This window comes from Helicoverpa zea, chromosome 31, assembly GCF_022581195.2.
Source record: "Helicoverpa zea isolate HzStark_Cry1AcR chromosome 31, ilHelZeax1.1, whole genome shotgun sequence".
Lineage (NCBI taxonomy): Eukaryota > Metazoa > Arthropoda > Insecta > Lepidoptera > Noctuidae > Helicoverpa > Helicoverpa zea.
Genome location: NC_061482.1, coordinates 16,531,944 through 16,556,584, shown reverse-complemented (window position 1 = coordinate 16,556,584; position 24,641 = coordinate 16,531,944). Strand labels below are relative to the sequence as shown.

The window sequence follows — 24,641 nt, the reverse complement described above, 5'->3', positions numbered from 1 at the left end:
CAAAAGGGCTTCAGCGTGTTGGCTTCGGCCCCACGTTCGCCTCCCAAAAATCCGGGACTCTATAGTCCCGAGGTCTGGTAGAGACATACAAAGCCATAAAATAAGATTCGATAAATAATTATAAGAATTGCAGTAGATACAGTTTTGTCCGTGACCCTCAAAATAGGCGGTGACCTGTATCTTGAAGATCTGAGTTACAACATTCAGATATGTTCTTAAACATATGTATTTCTAAATATTTGACGAACATTAGACAGTAAGATAAAATCATTTCTGGGTGAATGTGAGTGTGTGTGAATATTATTATTTTCTATCAAAACTAAACATGCCAGACTAAAGGATGTTTTACCACAAAAATGTCATTATGTTCTAACTAGGATTGATAAATAATAACTTGATTCCTTGTTTCATTCAAACTAAGCGCAATTTTGAATACAAAATCTAATATTGAACTGGAAATGGATAGTTCAAACATATAATGAGTTCTGGTAACTGGCAATAACAGAGCCTATTGACGATGTTCCGATGACAAATTGTGTATTAGTGCAGTTCTGCACATAATAACGTCCTTTGAAACAGATCGAATGCTCAATACTCGTATACCTACATTATTGCGAACATTACATACATCCCATTCATTACTATGAAATTAGAATTAATTACAAATTGTTTATTTGTAATACATTAATAACAAGCGTTAGTACAGATAGTCTAATCGGTGACTGTGTTTCAGAGAGCACAATAAAATTTAGTCTTCAGTTGTCATTAGAACATCTTTGGCAGTAGTTACGGGTAGTCAGAAGCCAGTAAGTCAGACAACCAGTCTTATCTATCTATATCTATATATTTAAAATAAAACCCGCTTTCCGTTGTCACGACATAACATGAAAACGGCTTGACCGATTTGGCTGAAAATTAGAGGGGAGGAAACTTAGACCAGGGAGAAGGTTTTAGGAAAGTTTTTGTCACCATCCGGCTACGGGACGCCGGTGAAACCGCGGGCGAAAGCTAGCATATTATATAGGCAGTTGTTAATTGTAAAAGCACTGGTACTAAGGTGTATCCAGTTAGACTTGAAGCCGACTCCAAAACAGGCTGATGATACAGCAAATTGAAAAAAATATTTGCATATGCTAAACCGATCTATTATTCTATCTTTGACTTTTAATTGTCGTGTCATTGCTACAAAATCGATCTAATAGTTAATGTGTGAAGAACACAAGCAAACATTTGCCTTCAGAAGGTTACTGAACATTTATTATAATAGCTCTTTACATATTTTATAGTGTCAATGGGCATTATGGCACGTGCACTCAAGGTGACGTGTACACAGTTGAAGAATTACCACTAAGTGCCAATTATATGACCTTTATACAAAGTAGTTAATGCCTCAAATGGAATTTTATATCGTGTTCTCAGTCACATTCTATACCAATAAAATAAAGAGGACATATGCATATTTTTGTTTCCTTGTCTTGCCCTGAAGGGTCCGTAACTATTACTAAAATTATTTCACTGTTAAGAAGCTGCATTATCCTCGAGTAACACAGGCTATATTTTATCCCGGTAAGGGCAGTAGTTCCTACGGGACGTGAGTGAAACCGCGGGGAATCAGCCAGTATGTAACGTATGGCGATGTATGTGCTACGAGCTAAACTGCTACGATTTAGCCGATGCTACGAGATAATGTGCTACGGCTACGAACATTAATACAATTCTTCTTCTTTATAAGACCCATTCCTTGAAACCGTGCATACATGGGATCAATGGGGACTTTTGACATTTTATTTGTAATGGTAAACTCAAGCTCTCCACCAAAATTTGGCTTTCCGGGAATTTTTGTTATTTCAAATGTCTATTTTGACCGGACTATAAAATAATGATTTCATAAACACAACTTTTGTAAAAAAGTACAGCTACTTACAACACTAATAAAGCAAAAATTCAAGTGGCTGTCTATTGTAAGTATCTATTTGTAAGCAACTTAAAAATTGAGTACCAATAGAAAAGTCGACATTAAGCTGCTTACGGAATCTCGACAGCGAATCATCAATCAGTTTTCCAATAAATTCCTTGTTAAAAGTAGAAAAATAAAGCACGCAAACTGCAAACTGAACAGTCGGCCGACTGTTGCCTGTGGTTGTTTTTTTTTTTTTAAATCGTGAATCCAAAGTTTTTAGTCCGTCTGATACCGGACAAATTGATCTGACCGTTGTTGCGTGTGTACTTCCATTCGTCTTTATACAGATCAAGAGCCCAAACCATCTATCGGCCGACTAAAAGTTTGCAGTGTGCGCGTCTTATAGCGGGATTTTTTGTGTAAATAAATGTCGAGTTTTTAAGTCAGAATAATAATTACCTGACTTTGTCTGCAAAGTCTTGGGCAATTAAACCTCTTTGCGTTGCAGTCTCGTCGCTTTGATGCTCATAATTATATCAAGTTGCAACACTTTGTAAATACTCTTACTTTTTATTACTTCTTATTTTCTTATTTACACAACAAGTCTTTGCTTGTCGGCCTTTCTTCAGTCTATTGTGATGTTTGTCGTGACCAAAGCTTGTTTGCCTTTTAACTTTGTAACAGAAAAGTGCAATCCGCAAAAAATATTTGAAACTATTTTATAATTAAGGTTTAAAATGTTTGATGCAAAGTTTTAGTCTAATTCTGGAATTTTGCTTTGTTTATTATTTTATTTTAGATCTCAATTTTTATTAGTATAGCTACGTCTATAAATAAATTGTCTGTCTATCAAGGTTGATTGATGATATCTTATGGTGACAGAGATGGCGACTTTTTAGTATTAAAGTCCCGATATTCCTACTGTACGTAACCATACAGGAGGCCGGTTTTGATGATAGGCGCGCAAATACGTACAATAACAGGTCTATTATATAGCTTTTAATCCATAGTTTTATCATTTAGGAAATCCTCAAAAGTTGTAGTTTATCTGTCTTGTAAAAGTTTGACTAGCTTCCACCAGCGGTTTCCCCCACGTTTCGTGGTCACTACATCATGCACTCGAATAAAAAGTAGCCTATAGCCTTCTCTGGTAAATTCTATAGGCTACTAACAATGAAATATTTATTCAAAGTAAACAAACTCTCTTGATCTTCACAACACAACTTCAACTTAAGTTACGTGTTTAAGAAAAATTCTAAAACACGTGACGATCTGTTAAACATTTTATAGTAACACCATTTGAGTTTGTGTACAATATTAGTCTTCATCATCATCATCATCAGCCTATCGCAGTCCACTGCTGGACATAGGCCTCTCCAAGTGCACGCCACTGAGATCGATTTTCAGCTATATTAGTCTTACTTATTTATAAATGTGAAAGTTAGTGATAATGTATGAATGGAATGGATGTATGAAGATAGGAATGGTGTAATTTTTTATGAAGATAGGTGATGCCCTTTATTAACACATATGGTACTTTTTATCAATACACCACGCGGGCGGAAGCTAGTACAGTATAGATACGCTATTCAAACGCTAAGTTTTCGCAATTACCTACCAAACGTATGCTTGGAAAGTAGGCCAAGCAAGCTCGTTAACTTGGCCAAATTAGACGTAAGTGCCCGATGTAAGTAGTCCAGCGGTGGTTCGGCTGCGCTGGGTCAAGGTTTCGCCAAGTCAAGAGACGACGACCAGACCACTTGAAACAGGTCAAAGTTAAAACAGAATAGCTTGCCTTGTAGAAATAACCTAATGTGTATGAAGGTTTTTGTGAATCTTACGGTCGTTCCCAATTTTCTACAGGTATATCATTTGTTTTGCTTTGATGGAATTTGATATTACTTGTATGGGTAGTACAGTAAGCAAATCCACAGATATAATACCGTTAATTGACAAAATGTAGCTAATATGCAAAGAGGCTAGATTTGATTGTTTGTTCGTTTGTTTTATTGGTATAGGCTCCGGAACTACTGAACCGAATAATTCTTTCACTGTTATTAAGCTACAGAATATGCACTCAACATTGGCTCTATGTTTTATTCGTGTACGGATAAAGTTTCTCAAGGATGCGGGTGAAACCGTGTGGAACAGTTAGTCTGTTATTAAGTCACCCGCTGTGTCTGTGTTCGTCTGTTAAAAATTAAAAAACGACTAAGTAGATTTTCATGCAGTGTACACCTTGTATAATATAATTAGCAATAAAACGGTTTTGTGGAATCACGATAATAGTCTGACCGAAAGGGTATTAACATATATTTTTTTACATGTATTTATTTACATATATAAATAAAAATATATAATTGATTGATATAAATAAATAAATGTATCGAGCAAAACTTTCTCATTGATCTACTGAATTGTATAATGTATATTCTTATATACGGGGCCGCGTTCACGGATACAAAGTCTAACTTGCAATAATTTAGTACATAACCGACTCGATAGCGAATTCCGAGAATTTGATACATGGGAGGTTCTATTTACAGTCAGTGCATCCTCACTATGTAAAGCCTTTCAGTACCTAGTATTCGGTACGTTTCCACCCACCTGCCCCGCCCACTTACTATGTAAATAAATACGAAATACATAATAGTTCGGATGTTATCGTGATTGGCAAAACTATTTCGTCATTTAATGCGATCTTTTTGGGTCTCTGAATTTTCTCGTCTATAGTAAAAGAAACTGGTGTTACTTACACTACTTATAGCTCAAGAATGGCTGACTGTTTACCTGAAAATTAGTGGATAGGCCGGAAGAAGGACCTTGGATAGTTTTGTCACTAGTCGACTACGGCAAGCAGTTATCTCGGGACGCGGGTGAAACCGCGGGCGGAAAGCTAAGAGACATAAGTACTCTCACTAGGTTCTCCAATTAGTTTTGCAACATAAAAATAGTTATGAATATTTATATTATATAATGTAAAAAGGTATTTACTTCATAAAAAAATTTCATTAATCAGGTTGCTGTGAAATAGTGATGAATTTTCAGAAAATCAATTTTAGTAGGTCATTTTGAATATCAGCTACATTTCCAAGCTTGCAATTGGTTTGGTTCAAATAGATTCGCAGTACGAATACCTATTTGAAATAACCAATGGAATATTGGCTTAGATTGAAATATGCTATTACTATCGAAATTATAGTTTAGCCGTCATTCACTCGGTTTTAACTTAAAGGACACAACATATTTGATGCATGGACGGTTTCCATAATCCTTTGTGTGCATTTTGGTGAAAATTGTTTGCCCTGTATTTTGTTGCGTATTTGTATTATAATGAATATCCAAACATTTTGCCTTACATACTCTAGCAACATGTCAGACTAAAGGTACCCTAACACTGCAAACTTTTAGTCGGCCGATAGTTTGTTTGCGCTCGTATATCAGTATAAAGATGAACGGTAGTCTGCACACTACCAGACTACTTAGATCCTGGTGTTTAGCCGGTGTCAGATCGACTGAAAACTTTGATGGGAGGCATTTTTTTTTATTTGCTTATCCTCGGGTCAACTGTCTGCAGTGTGCGGGTACTCTAATGGTGATATTTCCGTTTATTAGTAGAAATATATTTTAAACTTACATTCGGTCCCGCGTTGCGTCTGTACTTTTGTTAGTCATTTTGCGATAAACTCAAAAAGTACTTAAATTGTATTTAAGCGATTATTAACGCAAATGGGGAGAGAAAGAGCAATTGATGAGTGTCTCCGAGGAAGGTTAGGTTAGTTACGAGAAATTGTCTCTTGTCCTTTCCATAACTATTGTCGCGGCCTCCAAGAAAATTGCAATGAAAACTCAAGGTTCCATATTCTTAACCCCTTTTAGTACACCTTCACAACACAACGTGCCGTAAATAGCTGAATGATTGTGTGGTATTGGGCCGTCGCGTGCAGCACCGTGCACCTCAATCCTCGTCAGGTTAAGGCACAATAACCTGTAACTGCCTCTGATTTATTTCAAGCTAAATCCTACTATACGGCCTGGGCTGCAAGTTCATTATACCGATTTACAGAAGCTTCGAAATTGCATGGACTGAGTTAAACATTCTAACAGCGGAGTTTCAGAGTGAATTCCGAGTTTTGTAAGCAAACGCGCTCGATACGTAATTATAACTCTACCGAAATAAAGAATCGTATTCGATTTAGATATGACATCTTCCTTCATTTTGCCGTATAATAATGTTCATACTCTCAAGTGAGCGCGAGTGTAAGAGACCACCTACCGATGACAGTCTTTATTAAATAAACAAGATTAGTGCTACGTGATAAAGTGGTAAGACAATTTTCGCATCGAGAAAGTTAACTTGCAAAACTCGCACTAATCACTCAGTTCGGTTTTTCCGCGTGACAAGGCATCGGATTCTAAACAATTGACGACTATCAATGCTCATTCCTTCTCTGTGTGAGAGGAAGCCTGTGCCCAGCTGTGGGACGATTAAAAGGCTGATCATGTTGGCGACTGCAAAAAGTCCAAATGATGAACGATGCATCCAATGCCAGTGTTAAAGGCTTCAGTACAAAAATCTGTGACTTGAAAAGCCGAGGACTTTTTTAAGACAGTAAGCAGACTACTGGATAGTTTGAGAAAATGAGAAAGATAAAACTCTCTTAAATTGATTCAGAGTATCTTCCAATAAGAATGTTAAAAGCTACCAGTACTTATCAGACTTTAATAGGAGATTAAAGATTTAATGATGGGTCTTAGCAGTATTACAGCATTCTCTTCCTCTTGTCATATTACTGTTTGCTACCTACACATAAATATTCATGCCCAAACAATGTTTTAGTAAAACGTTTTTGCGCTCATTTATCATTCGCCTTTCTTTGAAATGCAATATTCCAGATAACGTTGCATATGATTTTTGCAATTATTTATAATGAACGGAGCAATTTTGTGTAAATACACGCGATGCGGCTTCTATTTCTGCTAATTTCGAAACTTACGTAATTCAGAATTTTCCTGTAGTCATGCTATCTAAACTAATATTGTAAAGAGGAAAAATATGTATTTTTGTTTGTAATTGATAAATTCAAAAACTACTCGACTGATTTGAAAAATTCTTTCACTGTTAGAATGCCAAATTAATCCGGAGGAACATATAATACATTTTATCTCCTTACGGACAGTAAGCAATTCCCACAGGACGAGGGTGAAACCGCTGGCAAACGGCTAGTTCTAGAATATAATAGTGATTAAAAAAAACTAATGGTAAAACTGTGTCTCCTATTACTTGGCAAAATAGGAGTTTCCACGATAATATGAAGTTCAGCTGGTCGTTTTTTGACTGCAGTTTTATATGTTTTATATGTTTTATATGTCGCCATGCACCATAGCTGACTTCGTGGGTTTTCAAACTGGTAGAAACTGGTACATATACTAAAATAACTATAGTTCGGCCATTCAGAGAATGCGTTCCTGACACGTCGCGATTGAACTGACGACGTAACTTTGCAATGGCGTTGCAGTTACGATAAAAATATTTTTGCTGGTTGTTTACCGTTTTAACAATTGAGGAGCATTAAAACAACATTATTATATCAATAATCAATGAATGTAGTTACGTCGTCAGTTCAATCGCGACGTGTCAGGAACGCATTCTCTGAATGGCCGAACTATATGATGTAGCATTTTCAATATATAATTTAGTACGTTTTTATTTTGATGGCTCCATTTCTAAAATAAGTTATGGGTACTCATAGTAGAAAATCTAATAAGACTGTATTCTAATTTGTTAATAATTTCAACTGGGAAGTATGTACCATGCATGTACAATCTGACGGATGGCGGACTTGCTCTTCGATATCAGGCAAAATGGTTAATGATGAGGAAGATAACACTACGCTTTATCAAAAAAGATGCAAAGTTTCATTATCATTGTATTTAGGTTATTATTTCACCTTAAATAGTGTGATATCGCGATGCCTAACTTGAATTGCTAATACCTGACGGTGCGTACCACGAAATGCTTGAGGTTATGTGGTCACGATGGCTATCCGTTTGATCATTGTGGTCTGCCCCAGTAATAGTCTAGTCGGGCTTAATTGCTGAATCAAACCGTATTAAGCCGTTAATTGGACCTAATGGGCATGTGGATGCGTCAGCTAATTACAATCATGTTACATCTCTGACAAACAAACAAGTACTTCGAGACTATCTGAACTTAGCCTTAGTATATTAAGTAAATCAAACTCATTAAGAACAAAATTACTAGTGGAGATGTCATAACGAAAAATCTGCTAATTAAGTAACGCGCCAAATGCTCATTATCTTCAAAAACCTTCTATGGCTCATTATTTTCAAAATAATTCACCAATCAACACGACCAGTCTTTGACAGATTGATTTTGATTTGACAAGGAACCCGAACGCCTCGTGTATTCCAGTAACTGATCACGCCTGTAATGCTTTGCTTGACCTACAAGACGGGCCTGACCTATCTTCCTTATGGCATCTCCATCTTTCCTTCCTTCGTAACTCTTGATAGCTGGTATGAAAATGAAGATGTTTCTCAGGTGAAACGTGACATGGTCGCCATCAAGCAAGAGTTGGATACCGTGCAGCAAGTCAAGGAGGAGATCGAGGAGCTGCGCGAGTACGTCGACCGACTCGAGGAGCACTCGCAGAGGCGGAAGCTCAGGCTGCTGGAACAGGTACGTGAAACAGCGACAATAACGCTGTCACTACAACCAATATCAAGGAACATGTTGTCTTTGAACATGCCTAAGCAAATATGTGCAGTCGAAATTAAAGTACAAGTGTTTACGTAGACTGATCTTGAATGAAGTATCAATAAATAAATGTATTAGCAAAGAAGCACACCAGAGGCGGCCACGGCAGGATCAGGTACTTAAAAAGTTGAAGTTATAGCAATGTTATGTTGTCTTTAGTTACTGGTTATTGTAGGTACAATTTTCCTTTACAAATTGTTAATTATAGTTCGGCCATTCAGAGAATGCGTTCCTGACACGTCGCGATTGAACTGACGACGTAACTTTGCAATGGCGTTGCAGTTACGATAAAAATATTTTTGCTGGTTGTTTACCGTTTTAACAATTGAGGAGCATTAAAACAACATTATTATATCAATAATCAATGAATGTAGTTACGTCGTCAGTTCAATCGCGACGTGTCAGGAACGCATTCTCTGAATGGCCGAACTATATAAACATTTATTTTCATTATTTTTAGAACTGTACAAACGGCTTACCCTTTTCTTTAATGATTTGCATGAATTTTTAAATGTATAAGTAATTAATTTGATACCCAAAAGAAGAATTAATATAGTAACATGGGACTCGCGATCAAAATTTGGGAAGGCAATCGGTAAATTCGGAGGGCGACGAGTTAAACCAAAGGAGGAAGATAAGGGCGATGTCGCAGGTAGGTACTTATGATGAATTGGATACCAACAGGTTCGAGACATCAGAAGAAGAGCAAAATACGCCACAACTAGTTGCCTGAAAATAGACCCAGTGGCAGTAAGTGCCGCCACGATGTTCTACACATATAGTAAGTGCGCGACAACGTGTACAATTCACAAGGTTCGAAAAGCGAAGACAGTTCGCAAAAGCTGTTTTCCGACGAAGGTTGGTATCACAATCTTGTAGAAACCAACATGTCCAAACATTGGCTTCGATAGACCTCAACGTCGAGGAAACGTACATAAAACTATACAACCAGAATTTCTATTGCTGAAGCAAACGGTGAAAAAGCAACCTAGATGAATACTAATGCTAAATATTTATAATAATACTGGGAAAAGTCTATTAAAAACAGTCTGAAAAAAATCGGCAAACCGTGCGCTAGATAGACAAAAATGCTGTAAACATAGACAATCACAAATTGCATCTTTAACACTAAATTACAAAGAAAGCAAATTTTTCATACAATAATAAAAATAACTGACGAGTCTGGTTCAGACTTATACAATTATTCTATTAACAGAGACCGAGGATAGTATTCGTTTTCAAATAAGAATTTAATTATAAAAACAATTGTCAATTTTGCCTTTTTAACTAAGAAAGGGTAACATGAAACTCATGGGACTACCTATATATTACAATTTGATCATTTTTCTGATGCTTAGTTGTGACTTACATCAAGTGGAGCTTATTAAATTTCGTTTGTGTTAGTAACGTTACTTTTTATTTTCATGTCTTGTTTATCTCCACCGCTATAGGCATCAGCATCTGTCAATTGTTCATCACGTCATCTTTAACGTGTGGCCGGAGCAAGGAGATTTAGTTTTAAATTCTGCACTTTATTTTTTAATAACCTTTTATGTGATGATGGTATATCAAGGGCTGTTGTTTCAGGGGCTTACCTTCTTCCTGTCGTACGCAATATTGGCAGCCGTCCTGGGCATGTTGCAGTTCGGGTACAATACTGGCGTCATCAACGCTCCTGGCAAGGTCAGTGCATTCATTAACATCATTTTTGAAAGTGGCTCCAAATGATCCTCCCAAATGTGGGTGTGAAAGAATCATATTCTTACTGACTAAAACGCATAAGATCCCAGCCCAGAAAAAGCAGTCATAAAAATTATCCTTCAAATCGACATTTACACAAAATACCTCCGGCAGAAGTTAAATGGTAAACCAATTAATTCTAAGAACAGCACTACGTAAATTGCAATTAAATTCAGAGTTCGAACACCAAGAAATCCAATAGCATCTCCAACTACTAGTGAATCATTTAATTGATAAACACGGTGCAAGAAAGTCAATTTAGTAATGAAAGACCCATTCACAATATTGGCTTGGAAGTTTACCGAAGCGATCCCGACACTGGGTTCATTCAAATAGAATCTCGAAACGACTTGTAAACAAACATTGAGGCGACGGCAACGATGCAACTCGATGTCAGCCGAGTAAATCAATTAGAGAAATCGTCTCGATGCCAGACTCAAATTACGCTCGGCTGCTGCACGGGAAATATTAATAACACCTGAACGGATGTTTTCATGTCTAACGGATATGAAATGAAGTTTATTGAAAATGTTTTAGCTGAAGATTTTGAGGGTTCTATTGACGATGTGGATATTTTGGGTTTAGTAGTTTTGATTGGGATAAGTTTGTTTAATCTGATCATGTATCTAGCTGTGTATGTTTAAATTATACGTTACTTTTGTGAGATTGATATCAAATTCAAAGCATTTCAAATACTGATAAATAACTACTATGATCATATTCTGATCCCAAATATACCACAGTATTTCAACGTCTTGGTTTGAAATGATGATTTACTCCTCACTTTTTTGGTCTCCCCACCAGAACATCGCTAACTTCATGAAGGATGTATACAAGAACCGGTACGGCATGGACCTGCAGGATGACACCGTCAACAGGCTCTACTCCATCGCTGTCAGCATCTTCGCAATAGGTGGCATGCTCGGTGGCTTCTCTGGTGGCATGATCGCTAACAGATTTGGGAGGTAAGGGTTCCTAATTTACAGCTCCAAAAACCTTCACTATATCGGGTGTGTCATACCTAATCACATTAAATCTTGTGTATATGATGTTTTATTATTCTATGGCGAATTGTTAAAAAAAATAACCTAGTCCATTCAGTGGTTTAGCCACAGGAGTCAGTTTTCGTTTTCATAATTTACAATATCACGAAGCAGGGGCAGACCGCTAGTTTGAAGATATTATGAGATCCTAATCTGCTTCAATACAGGGTTTTAGTGAACACCATGCAATGCATGTAACCTTTTCAAAAATAACCTTGTTTTATAGTACAGACTATCATCGACGACTACCTCGTCAAAAGTCCACAAATGTAGGGATCTGCTCAAAATTGTTTGAACTTACCTTGGAAATTTTATGAAGTGATTGCAACATATTTGTAAGTGGCGTTATTGTGTCAATAGGAAAGGCGGGTTACTGCTCAACAACATCCTAGGCATCAGCGGCGCCAGTCTCATGGGGTTCACGAAGATATCACACTGCTACGAGCTCCTCATATTCGGCAGGTTCATCATAGGAGTTAATTGTGGTCAGTATCAATTCCACGCATAAATCATTTCTGATCAAAATGACTAGCGGAAGTGCCATAACGGAAAATCGCCTAAGAAAGTAGCGCGCTGTAATGCGGTGGGTGGGGTTTGACCGTAACTGTTTTACCCACATGCGTCTTCTTTAGACACGACCAGTTCATATAATACCAAAAATCGTTGAAAAATGTCTCTAAGAACCCGAACGCCTCGTTAATTCATTCAGAACTAATCGTTTTCATCCGTAAGAATTTGACCTAGCAGAGCGTGCCGGCCCTTCCTGCGTTATGGTATCACCGCACCCTTAATGACGAATGAAAAAACCTGTTCTAGGTGTAGGTAGGAGTTTGAATTCCATCCGAAGTGTGACTTTAATGTCTTTGCCTTTGTACTCCAACAGGGTTAAACACATCATTAGTGCCAATGTACATATCGGAGATCGCGCCACTAAATCTACGTGGGGGGTTGGGTACCGTCAACCAGCTAGCCGTGACCGTAGGCCTGCTCCTCTCTCAAGTCCTCGGCATCGAGCAAATTCTCGGTACCGACGAGGGATGGCCTATCTTACTTGGTAAGTCTATTTTTTGCCAGCGTCACAATACTACTAGTCTTAAACTTAGTTCGTAAGATAATAAGAAATATAAGATAATAAGCATAATAATTTTGATCCAACAGACAATGTATGTGTATAGTTTTGTTGGACATTACGTATGTCATAAAACTTAAAATGTACCCTTTGAGAACAATAAATAAATAAATAAATAATAGAAATATACCAGTAGCCCGCAGTACGTGCTCCGCTACGTATAAAGTCCATCATTTTCTTACAAAAAATCTGATAAAAACCGCTCGACCGATTTTGTGTAACCTTCACATAAACCATCTGCTAAATAGTCCGAACAAAGCCTAAACATTTGGTTTGGACAGGTGAGCCCGTTCTTGAGTTATAAAATTACAACAAAAAGTGGCATTTTTTTTTCTCACTTCTTGTGAGAAATTAGCTGCATACTATGACCAGACATCAAACTCTGATTAGCATACAGGTACAATTCGCAATTAAAATGTGACCAGTACGAGATTTAGAAGGACGGCCAAGGGGCGTGTCTTCGTTGTAAATACGCCCCGTTGACGGTATATAACTATATAACTTATTTACTGAAATATCTAGTACATAAGAGAAATTGCATGAAACTGAATGCGAAAGATATCAACGAGCGATACGGAAGCTTTGAGACATAGACACGCAGAAAATTGGGTTCTTTGTAATTGTTTTTTTTTTTTATGTCTCTTTGTCTTTAATTATTATTTAGTATTTACAAAATTATTGAACGGAATCATTTCATGTCATCGATCATGTGATGTTATTTTCATGAATAGCAATATATCAGATCGACTTCCATCTCAGTCACCGTTAACTTAAAAAAATACACAAAATAGAACTGCTATAAACAGTTAAGACGCTTTCAATGGTTAGTCAGAACTTCCGACAACTAGGCCTTGAAAGCGCAACAAATTAAAGTAATTAATAATGAAAGCAAAAGTAAGTGTGCAAAGTCAAGACCGTGCAGATGAGGAATTTAAAAGTTAAGGACAACCTGAACTTTACCGATGCGAGAGCACTTCAAGTTCTTAGACGGCTTCGTTTATTTATGTTTACTTACTAGTGTGATGTCGATAAATGATGCATGCAGATTTTGTTGGATTGTGATTATAGTTCTGATCAGTATAAAGGCATTGATGATTGATTGTCCAGGTCTAGCAATTTGTCCGGCGATCCTGCAACTATTGTTGCTGCCCGCCTGTCCGGAATCACCCCGGTACCTGCTCATCACGCGCCAATGGGAGGAGGAGGCGAGGAGAGCCCTCAGACGACTACGAGCTAGCAATCAGGTTCGTCCTATTACACCTGCATTTATGCAGTATTACGGCACAGTTATTGACATTAGGTTTTTTCACAAAGGTGGAAGAAGATATAGAGGAAATGCGTGCAGAGGAACGAGCTCAGCAAGCAGAGGCGTCCATTTCAATGAGGGAACTGCTTTGTTCTCCCACGCTACGCGCTCCTTTGCTCATCGGTGTTGTCATGCAACTGTCTCAACAGCTCAGTGGCATCAACGCAGTAAGTTACTTTATTTATTTTAAGACAGGGCTCGTTTTCGAATGTCTATATGGTGGATAAACTTGCTTACATTTGCGATCGTATATTTGAAGGCTAGACTCCAAAATCGCGTACTTTCAGGTGTTCTACTACTCCACTTCTCTGTTCACATCTTCGGGTCTGACGGATGAATCAGCCAAGTTCGCCACGATGGGTATCGGAGCCATCATGGTTGGCATGACCCTGGTTTCCTTGCCTCTCATGGACCGCACGGGGAGACGGACTCTTCATCTCTATGGCCTCGGCGGAATGTTCATCTTCTCAATTTTCATCACCATTTCATTTCTAATAAAGGTGTGTCTTATAAAATTATGGTTGGTTTTCTGATAGGGGGTGACAAGAGAAAGTTTTCTGTGACACTAACTTTTTCTCAGAATTAGGAAAAAAAATTAAGATCTTTCTCTATACGAGAAGAAGCCTTTGTCCAACTTTGGGTGAAATAATGTATATTGTTGATGAAGACGGCAGTAAATTACTTATCACGACTGGGAGACGAAAAAATATCAGATTTTAATTGCAACCTGGCCATTAACTCCGCAATTATAAATAAACACAAATGAAGACGATATAATTTCACGTAAAAAAATCAGTGCAAACAAGAACTTTAAAATATTGTGATTTGTGCTTACAATATACTATCCCAGGACTGCCTGAGTACTCTATACGCAGCAGACTTGGGGCTTTGTTATAAGTTAGAATAACGAACTTAGAATAAGTTGGGCCAATATTTGTGCTTTGTAATATTGGCCCTAAACGTGTTTCTTGTGAGACACCGCGCATTATTCCAAATGAAAATATCCTAATTGTGCAAATGATTTATCAGATAATTATGATTCTGTTTCGTATTATTGCTTTCAAAGCGTGGTTTCAATCAAGGTTTGCATTTGCTTTGGCACGCTTTCTCATCGCTTTCTTCACCTACTATCTAATATTCTTGACTGTCTATACTTCATTATCTACTTTTTTTTCCATACCCCAATTGGTTGCTCAATCTCTTCCAAATCAACTTTTTAAATTAATGTTATCGAAATTAGATTAATGCTCATTGGTTTATTAATTTAGTAGGCAGCTAAATGTGTTTCTGAGTACACATTTTCAAACTTTATTCACATATTGATGATTATTGTTACTCATTCTTTATCGACTTTAAAATTACTATGTCAAAGTTTTCTTTTTTAGTGTAGTAACACTTGTGCATGCACCTCATCTTTAATCCCTGGTTTATTTCTCACAAACTGTCATTTGCTTCATCGGGTGTATGTGTCACAATGGTCTTAAGAACTGTTATTCTATTTGTCAAATCATTACCATCAACGGCCGTTATGGCTATGATTTGATCAGAATAACAGTATTTAACAATCATTGAGACACATAAACCTGTCGCTTCGCTAGCCCTCCCCCCTCTTCGACTTTCCTGTTTCCGAAACCGGACTCTCGGTAGGAAAGCATTGTAAATAACGGGAATAAATTCTCAAATATAAATGTTAGGAACATCACTCACATAGCACTAAACACTATTTTTGTTGACCACTAAATTGTGGCGAAAGTTCACGGGGAGCTCAGCGCACGCGTTTTTAAATGAAGCGAAATTTATAATCACACAAACACTGCTCAAAAGCAGGATGGCACTTCTCACCAGCATTCGCAGTACATACGATAGATGGACGACACTACGCCTCAGCACTCAACAGTGAGTCGGAACTCCACGCACCGCGCGGAGCATGGACGGACGCACGGACAGACTAGTGTGTGATGTGCATTTATGTTTGTGGTTTATTTCATTATCCGGTCGGCGACGGGAAAGGACACCATTTCTAGCCCCTGATAGGAGTTCTTCGGCTATGTGCAGGAAATGATCGATTGGATGAGCTACTTGTCTGTGGTGTCGACGCTGAGTTTCGTGGTGTTCTTCGCGGTGGGCCCCGGCTCCATCCCCTGGCTCATCACTGCCGAGCTGTTCTCGCAGGGGCCCCGCCCCAGCGCGATGGCCATCGCCGTATTAGTTAATTGGATGGCCAATTTCGTTGTCGGAATTGGCTTTCCTAGCATGAAGGTAGGTCTTTATGTGGCTTTGCCAAACAATGTGTGTAGGATTCCAATTGCCATCAGTTAATTAATATTGATACAGGCACATTGATCTTATAATTACGGTCAGTCATATTTGCTGTCAATATTGTTTCCAATCAAGTAATAATGAATCTACTTCGACTCTAATCCGTACACAAAGAGATTACGTATTCTTCAACTGTTTGAATTGAACTGTTTGAACTGTTTGATCATCAAATGCTGTGTATTTGGGTTTACATTGTTTTGTTTCAATATTGTTTATTTTCATTTTGCAGGCACTACTGGAAAACTATACATTCCTGCCTTTTAGTGTATTTCTTGCAATTTTTTGGATATTTACGTATAAAAAAGTTCCTGAAACAAAAAATAAGACCTTCGAAGAGATTTTGGCGCTGTTCCGGAATTCCAACGGGAGGTAAGAGGCCGCGTCACTTGATTATTACATTTTGAACTATTGGCACTGACTGTGTCCTACCATTACCATAACACATGATTCATGATTTTCTTTATAATCACGACACGGCACGAAACCAGACTGGTGCTGGTCATCCATGAGCACGCGCTGCACGTGATGTATAGCAATGTGTACATAGCACTGATGCCAGCAGTGTGGCCTGGCTGACAGGGCTCAGCTCCCACTACTGTGTACCGTGTCTCGAGACTAAATGTTTCTAACTTTGCACATCCCTACACGACACCTACGAAAATTTTGACGTTGTATGTTAATACCAAAAAGATAGTCAGCAAAAAACAAATTAATACTTTTACAAAAGGCCAGTGTCTAAAAATAATTTAAAATCATGACGTCAAAAAAATAATAATACGATTATATCACAAACATAAAACTAAGATTAAAACATGACCGGAGACTGTTCAATATTGGATCTCATCGTAAATATAGTTCATTGAGATTTAGTCAAAAAATAGAAATGGATAAATCCTGAAATTACTACTGCCAATACTTAAGGTGATATTAAAGAAGAACCTGTAAGACATTAGACTAAAAGGCGATGGACGCAATCCTGGGGGTGTTAGCGTAATCGGTGAAAGGGGATGATTGGAGCCTGTGTGCAGGGACAGTTTTCGCGACAGCCGCCTCTACGGGAGTATGATGAACTGCGTGAACGCGTTGGAGCAGCAGCTGCCCCCGCCGCCACCCCCCGCTCCCGTTGACGAGAAACACGATTCCCGTAAGTGTCACGCTTTGTCACTTCACACTCACTTTTCCTAATGAGGTGATCGAACTCGTGAAGCCTATTTATATTTGCAGTACGCTCAAAGTAACTGGAGCCGCGATTTTATGATATTATCTTGAAATTGGTAGCCATTGCCATCATATGTATTTTTTAAATGTAAACTTTCCTCATTAAAAGCCTGTCTCTCATGAGCATCAAAGAATTTTGCGTTCAAAAAAACAGACTCAGTTATGGATTTGTTTACTTTTAAAATATTTCAGTTACTTTGAACGTTTGCGTGAAATAATAGATAAGCTCACTATATACGATGATCTTTTTGAGTAGTGTTATTAGTGTAATTTCTATTTAAAACATGATTGGCTACATAGGACATAGAACAAACAAATTACAACAAAATTGTATCTTGCTTGATATCAACGTTGCTAATATGGGCATCATTCATCTGATAACACTGTAACATTACTCTACATCTTACAGTCGATGTACATAATGTGCCTGCATGCTCTGTGCTATTGTAATATAAGATGTCGACATGTTTGAATGTTCGCAGGGGTCTCACCAGGCTCCTTGCACCTCGTACTGAAGTCAAGTTGCCTGCTGAGCGCCTCAGCCGCTGAGCGCAGCTTCTTAGCTTTTTCAAACTTCCCGCAGATTTTTTTCTGGATGTTACGGTCTAGCTTTTACGTGTACCCCCTTTACTTTAGCCGTGAAACTACCCTTAATTTCTTCTCAAATACTACTACCACTAAATTATAATTTAAAAGATTCCTTCATATTATCCTTCAGAGGTTTGATTTTGTCTGTTTTTCTAGACTTCTCGGTGTGGCCAGCAATGTTCTGTAAGATCTATCAGTTTCGATGTGTTATTTTATTAAAATTTGTATAAAGGGGTCGCTTCAAATGATTTGACCATACTTTAAGAGGTGTGGTAGAAAATGTGTTTTAACGTTATCATTATAGAGCTGCAAATAGCTTGAGTTACGCATTTCGTAAAGGATAAACTGAATACACAAGCCTTTGATCTTGGCCTGAAACAGTACCTTATATTCATCAGGATTTCTACTAACTTAGTTCTTTCTGTGAAGACTTAGTCACTTTGCGAAGTATCCCCACTTAATTTGAAGTGATCCCGTGTGTTTATATGAACTGAATAATGTAACACATTTTTGTACGATAGGCTGTTCACAATGCGCTGAGGACAATCAATCTTCAATTTGGAGCGCCAATGTACACGGAGACTTCAAAATAACGTTGAAAAAAGACAGCCGCTGACAAGATAAGGAATAGGTTAAATTATTTATAACTAGGATAAAACAGGGATTTATATAGGCTAGGATACGAATTACTTTTATACAACAGTACACTACTGTGGAACTGTGAGATGACTGTACATACTGGTTCCAAGCAGCTTCTGTCTCCCTAGCGAATTATTAAACCAAGGCACAGTTCCTATACCGAGATGTTCAACAGACAATACAGCTGACTTAGGTCATAGATCTAGGTTACCTCCTGCCTCGCGAATTCCGTCTAGTATATCCTACGTGCAGTAGACACAAACTAGTCCATAAGCATTGGATTATATAGTTAGTAAAAGCTTGCAACACTGAGAACTCTTAAAGAACCACGATGAGTTGTAGATGAGATGAGGTCGCATCTGAAACTCGGGGGTCCAGGATAACTGAGCGTGGTGTTTCAGTATCGGAGCAGTCTTCGGGTGGGGGCGAGGCGGGCCGGCCGCCGCCGCCGCTGCCGCCGCCGAGGTTCCCGGCCACCGGCAATGTCTGACAATGGGAGCCCGCTGCGAGGGCGCCACTAGTCGGCCCCATCAAGGCCGCCGCCAACTTCTTGTTTCATGGGCTCAGACGTCCGGCCGGCGGCCGTGCCACCATTACTACCACACAACAAATGTTCTAAATCGATGTGATTAGGTATAAATCGAAAACTAGGAATAAGTCACGGCGTAAATTAAACATACATAGTTCTTTAGTCGTCATTTTATGACATAATTTATGAAAAAAAAATGCATAGGTACCCTGTAAAGTGCCATTGTTTCTTGTACCCATTTTAATTAGATCTTCTCATAATGAATTTTATTGCGTAACTTCGGCCGGGTCTGGGGTTCGGTAATTACGGTCTACAGATTATATATAGCTTCTGATACTTATTTATAAATTTACTGATAAGTATGTTTCGAAGGCGTGGGAGATTCATTATAAAATAGTAGGTTTTTATCCAGTACTTAGGAGCAAGCCGGTAGGTGGGGAGAGGAACTCGCGTCTGGCTGTCTTACGCACTGCTCTGAGCCAACTAATCCTATGTAGAACTAATACACTTAAAATGGGTACGATGACTGTAAGTGTGTCGACGTAACACGGCGCGTCACCAACATGTGTACAAACATGTACATACATGCTGTGACTTTATTGTATTGTTGATTTTTATTATATTTATCTAAATATATATTATTATTAAATTATTTTACAAACGTTTTGATTATGTATATTTTTACTCATAATAATTATTGTTAAATACGTGATGATAAATAAAGTCATATCCAGATGACCGATATTATTAATTATTATGGCAGATGTAATAAATAAATAAATATAATGAACAGTAACAGTGGACAGATTGCAATAGTTTGCATTCGGGAATTGATTACGATTATGCGAGAAGTTTATCTGTACGTTACATAGCAACATATAACCTGATCTACAAGATATTAAGTTATTTTATAATTATGTTAAAATAATTTTGTAGCGTAAGAGATAATAAGAGGAAATTATTATCTTTTTAATTGATGAATAAAAATGAATAGCGTTATAGTAAGTTATACAATTTTGTGGAGACTTTAATAATGTAATGCTTTTAACTTATACGCCCCTAGAAAGAGAAAAAATTAATTACTTATTAGTTAGGTTTCAGTAGTTACTACAGGGTTATAGTCAATTTGTGCGTCCGTGCGTCCGTATACTGCTCAATTCAATATATTAAGACTAAGATGATCCGTAGCGTGTCGTGATTGTGCACTTAGCACGGCCTAATGTTAATATGTGTGTGTGACGTCGCAGCGCTGACGTCGCTGGCATTTATCGCAATAATTGGCTCAAATGATATGTCACCGGTGTGTGTGGGCTCGAGTGTGTCCGACAGGAGCGAGGAGCGCGACTCACAACTCGCAATCGTGGGATATTAAATAAATCGATAGGTTGCAGCGTGTGCGCCACGGAAGCGGCCCGTCCCGCCACCGTGCCGCACACCGCGCGATCGTCTTAATTCTAAATTAACTATAAGACTAAAATATTTTCCAAATAAAATAATTAATAAATAATAATAACGATTTATAATTGTACAATTTGCAACAATAATGTCATTTTTAATTTGTAAGCAATAAGTAGATGGAAATGTAATTTTTAATTGGTATAGCATTCGACATTTTTGTATTGTAATAAGTCACAGTAGGTTTTTTGTAAGTTATATTTTTATGAGATAATTGTTATGGTTGCGTTAGCGGGCGCCACCGATGAGATCGGGGCGGCCGAGCTAGCCCGGTCGGCTTGTTTCGCTAGGCTCTAGCGGCTGTAGCGCGCTATTGGCGATAGCAATAGAGACTGTGTCTCACAATCAAATACTATTACTTAATTAGACTAAAGCAACGTTTATTGGTTGTTCCGATATTTCGGTATTATTATAGTTTTACGGTCGAAAGCCCGAAGATTTTCGAATTCGTAGTGCGCGCAAAATTAGCACAAGTATGTTCTAAACGACGCACAATATAGGTTTCCGTTTACATACGCATACGAAATATAAGCGTACTGAGTTCTCATTGTTTCTTGTAATTTAACTAATTTTATTTAGGTTACATTTGGTAAATGTAATATTGCCACAATGCCGTGTCACATTAGACTGAGAATTACATTAATGGGACGTAACTTTAATTTATGATTGAAATAATAAAAACAATAAATGATAAACAAATCAATAATTATTCGTAAATGTAACATTACCGTCGAGTTAATAATGTAAATGTAACATTTGTTACCGATCAGTGCGCATCACTACTTTAGTTACATTCTGAAGGCTGTGATCTCTGTGAATGTGCACACAATAACAATAACGACCGTATCATTAGGTAAGTTTACTCCCAACGAGCCGTGTTACCATGGAATATGTTCCCTTTATCTTCGGGCAAGCGATAGCGAGTAATTTGTAAATAATTATATGTAAGTACAAACTGGTACAAGCTTCAGTCGAGCCAATGCGACGGGTACGGAACCATGCCATGTTACATTTTCAAATAATATATTGCGTTGAGTTTTGAATAATATGCAACGTTGTCACTTTAATACATACATTGTTAAATGTTAATCAATTGTGTTATCGACCCAAGTTGTAAGATATTGATATGTATAGTCAAATTATATAATAGCTGAACGTTACGTTTGAGATGTTCAAGCTTTTGATTGTTTGTTCATGTTGCGGGTGTAGAGAAATATGTCGAAGTGCTGAGCATTGGATCGATTGAACTTCAGAGCCCATTACGATTACAACCAATCTATATGTTATTATACAATCGAGGCAGTAACAGGCATTGTCGCAACGTCGCGTTGAAATCCCCGTCACGGGTTCACCTCTACTTTTTTCCTAGGAATTGACAATTGATTAGGGGAGACAGACAGACAAACATTCATAACGCTTTGTAAGAGATATGATCTCGCGGCGTGGGCTTCGCGCTCTGGTGGGACATAGCCTAAGCGATAGTAATTAGCCTTGGTTTAAACTTATTTCATAAAAGTTACAAGAACCTGGCCCAGTAAGGGCCAACCTGACAAAAAGATGAGATAAAGACTGCAATATGGCTGTAATTTTCCTGCAAATTGAAAAGTTTCGATGTACCTATTAGATTTTAAAATCTCCCAAAGTTACCCCAACGTCCGAAGGTTCATACATAATAATTATTGAAGCTGTAATTTGTGAAATAAGTTGCGGTTGCCACGGCTGTCTACTGGCAGCTTTGGCGATTTAGTTTAAGTACTTATATGGAAAAAAATAATCAGCGACATGCGTCGGTTGGTGTGTAAAGATATATGTCAGATTTTAGAATTGTTTTTTTGATGTTGGTTATATAAATTATATCATCTTTACAAGTTAGGGGTAAGTTACAGTGTTCGATTGTCTTGGAACTGTGTATGGTCTAGTCATGTTGCTCATTATTTTTTCGGCAAAGGTTTATAATTTTCCTGCAGATATTTAAGCACTGTACAATTTGTACATAGTTTTTAGATACGTGCCGTATTAAGGCAATGCTCATTTGTAGAACGATCTGTAAATATACGAGTATATATATCTATCGTCCAATCAAATAAAAAAAAACTAGATACATATTAATCCTTAGTAATAAATGGGAAAGCGAGTTTGTTAGTTACGCTTTTATCTATTTGCTTGATAAACTATTCACGGTGAACGAAGTCACGGGTAAAGTAAAGCTAGTTTATAATAATTATTCAATGAACAAATTTTAATATGAAGTAACCGAAGAATATAATCTTATTAAGCAATAATACAGAGTTAATAGACGTTATTTAATAAATATTCAACGTGGATGTTATATCGGTCAAGTGTCGGACTCAACTGCTATAAAAGATAAGAAATGTTGGTAATACGTTATACATAGTATGTGATTATCCAGCTACAATAAAAATGCTAGGAACAGCTAGTCCTGTGTAGGTAGAACACGAACATGCTTAGGTAGCTCTGCAGTAAAATTACAAACTGGTCAAAGTGAATTGGTTGTCGAGTATTGGGCTCTCCACCACAGATTTGTGTTTGTAACTAGGTGATATTGTCACGTGGCGACGATCGACGTACGGACGTACAGATCTACGAAAGCTAGTATATACCCTGTTACTTTCTAAAAAAGCACTCTCCGCAATTTATGCCACTATTAAATATCTGATGCGTTTGAGTTTCATGCGGAGAATACTCCGTACTTGTACAAAATAAACTTGTAAAATTTTATTGGAACTACTTGTTATAAAAACGTAAAAATATACAAAAAAAAAATATGGCTGTTGTTTTATTTTGTCTCTGTTTAAGAATACCTCTACACTTCAGACTTTTAGTCGGCCGATGGTTAGTTTGTGATGAAGATGAATGGTAGTACGCACATTGCATATTAGGTATTTAACCGGTATCTGACCGACTGAAAACTTTGATTGAATACCCGTCATAAATATTTTTTTTTACCTTTGGGACAAAAACGTTTAGTCTACAGTGTGCCAATACTCTTAAAGTTTGCAGAAAAAACTTTACCTAAATAGACACCAATGAGCTATCCGATGAACAAAAGTAAATACCTATTACTAATGAATATATGTTAGATGCATATCACATCACCATATCATACATTCATACCATAATTCGTACATGGGCATTTTAGTATCACCATCAATTCTTAGTGATAGATAGATGAGATGATGAGATTTTTCGGGATGCTTTTTGGGGTTCTTAGGTCAAGTATTTCTGTACCTACTATATAACTAAAGAATACAGTTAAAATACCGCTTAAGTAGTAGTACCTACATATCTTAAATAAAGGAGAATGCAATTCACCAGCAGAACTTAGAATTCGCAACTTACAATAAACACCTACCTAACCTAGAAGGACGTAGCTTTATTGCCACTATTCAATACAGGTCCAAATATTCACTCTGCAAACCAATTTTATGCATAAAAAAAAAACCACCCTTAAAAACTACTAGTTCAAAACTATTTTACGGTCTCGCGTTGCGCGCGGCGTTGTTATGCAGAACTTTGTATCAAACATCAAACTTCGAAAATGCTACTACACGTGCATAGCGCCGAAGTTACCCGAACATGAAAGGGATGCACGTTGCATCGTGAAAGAGTTAGCGAACAACCGCGTGGCCTCTCGTCACGTCACGCCACACCATCTATCGTGTTCTCGTTCATTTTGTAGATCGCTGTCTCGCTAAAAGGGTGGAGTCAGCTGTAAGTAAAGCCCATACATAATAGACGGTCACGCCTGAAAACCCTGAAATGTAATCAAGGCTGCATGTCTAGTCTGAATAGCTGCCAGCGCCATCTATTTGTCGTAGCCAGTAACAAAAAGTTTTGAAACTTTTGTAAATATTGCATAATTAACTTCCGCCCACGGTTTCTCCCTACATAACTGCTTCGCGTAGCCGGGTTGTGGCAAAGTCTACCTCCTCTCTAATTTTCAGCTTAAACGGTATATGTAAGTAATGCAACT

General features: G+C 37.7%; 1 protein-coding gene across 5 annotated transcripts in view; it reads left to right on the top strand.

Annotated features, from left to right (window-relative positions):
- Positions 1 to 23,433, top strand: part of LOC124644905 (glucose transporter type 1) — a 154,072-nt gene extending 130,639 nt beyond the window's left edge. For 3 of the 5 annotated variants that reach the window (XM_047184575.1, XM_047184576.1, XM_047184574.1), the window contains 11 exons: positions 8,466 to 8,603; positions 10,269 to 10,364; positions 11,226 to 11,386; positions 11,825 to 11,949; positions 12,348 to 12,518; positions 13,701 to 13,837; positions 13,908 to 14,066; positions 14,187 to 14,399; positions 15,934 to 16,158; positions 16,448 to 16,587; positions 19,065 to 23,433. In XM_047184575.1, coding sequence (XP_047040531.1) covers positions 8,466 to 8,603; positions 10,269 to 10,364; positions 11,226 to 11,386; positions 11,825 to 11,949; positions 12,348 to 12,518; positions 13,701 to 13,837; positions 13,908 to 14,066; positions 14,187 to 14,399; positions 15,934 to 16,158; positions 16,448 to 16,587; positions 19,065 to 19,296 — 1,797 coding nt within the window. In that variant the 3' untranslated portion in view covers positions 19,297 to 23,433. Of the gene's footprint in view, positions 1 to 8,465; positions 8,604 to 10,268; positions 10,365 to 11,225; positions 11,387 to 11,824; positions 11,950 to 12,347; positions 12,519 to 13,700; positions 13,838 to 13,907; positions 14,067 to 14,186; positions 14,400 to 15,933; positions 16,159 to 16,447; positions 16,588 to 17,246; positions 17,363 to 19,064 lie in introns of all 5 variants that reach the window. The other 2 variants (XM_047184578.1, XM_047184577.1) reach the window with 2 other exon arrangements.
- Positions 23,434 to 24,641: the final 1,208 nt, after the last annotated feature.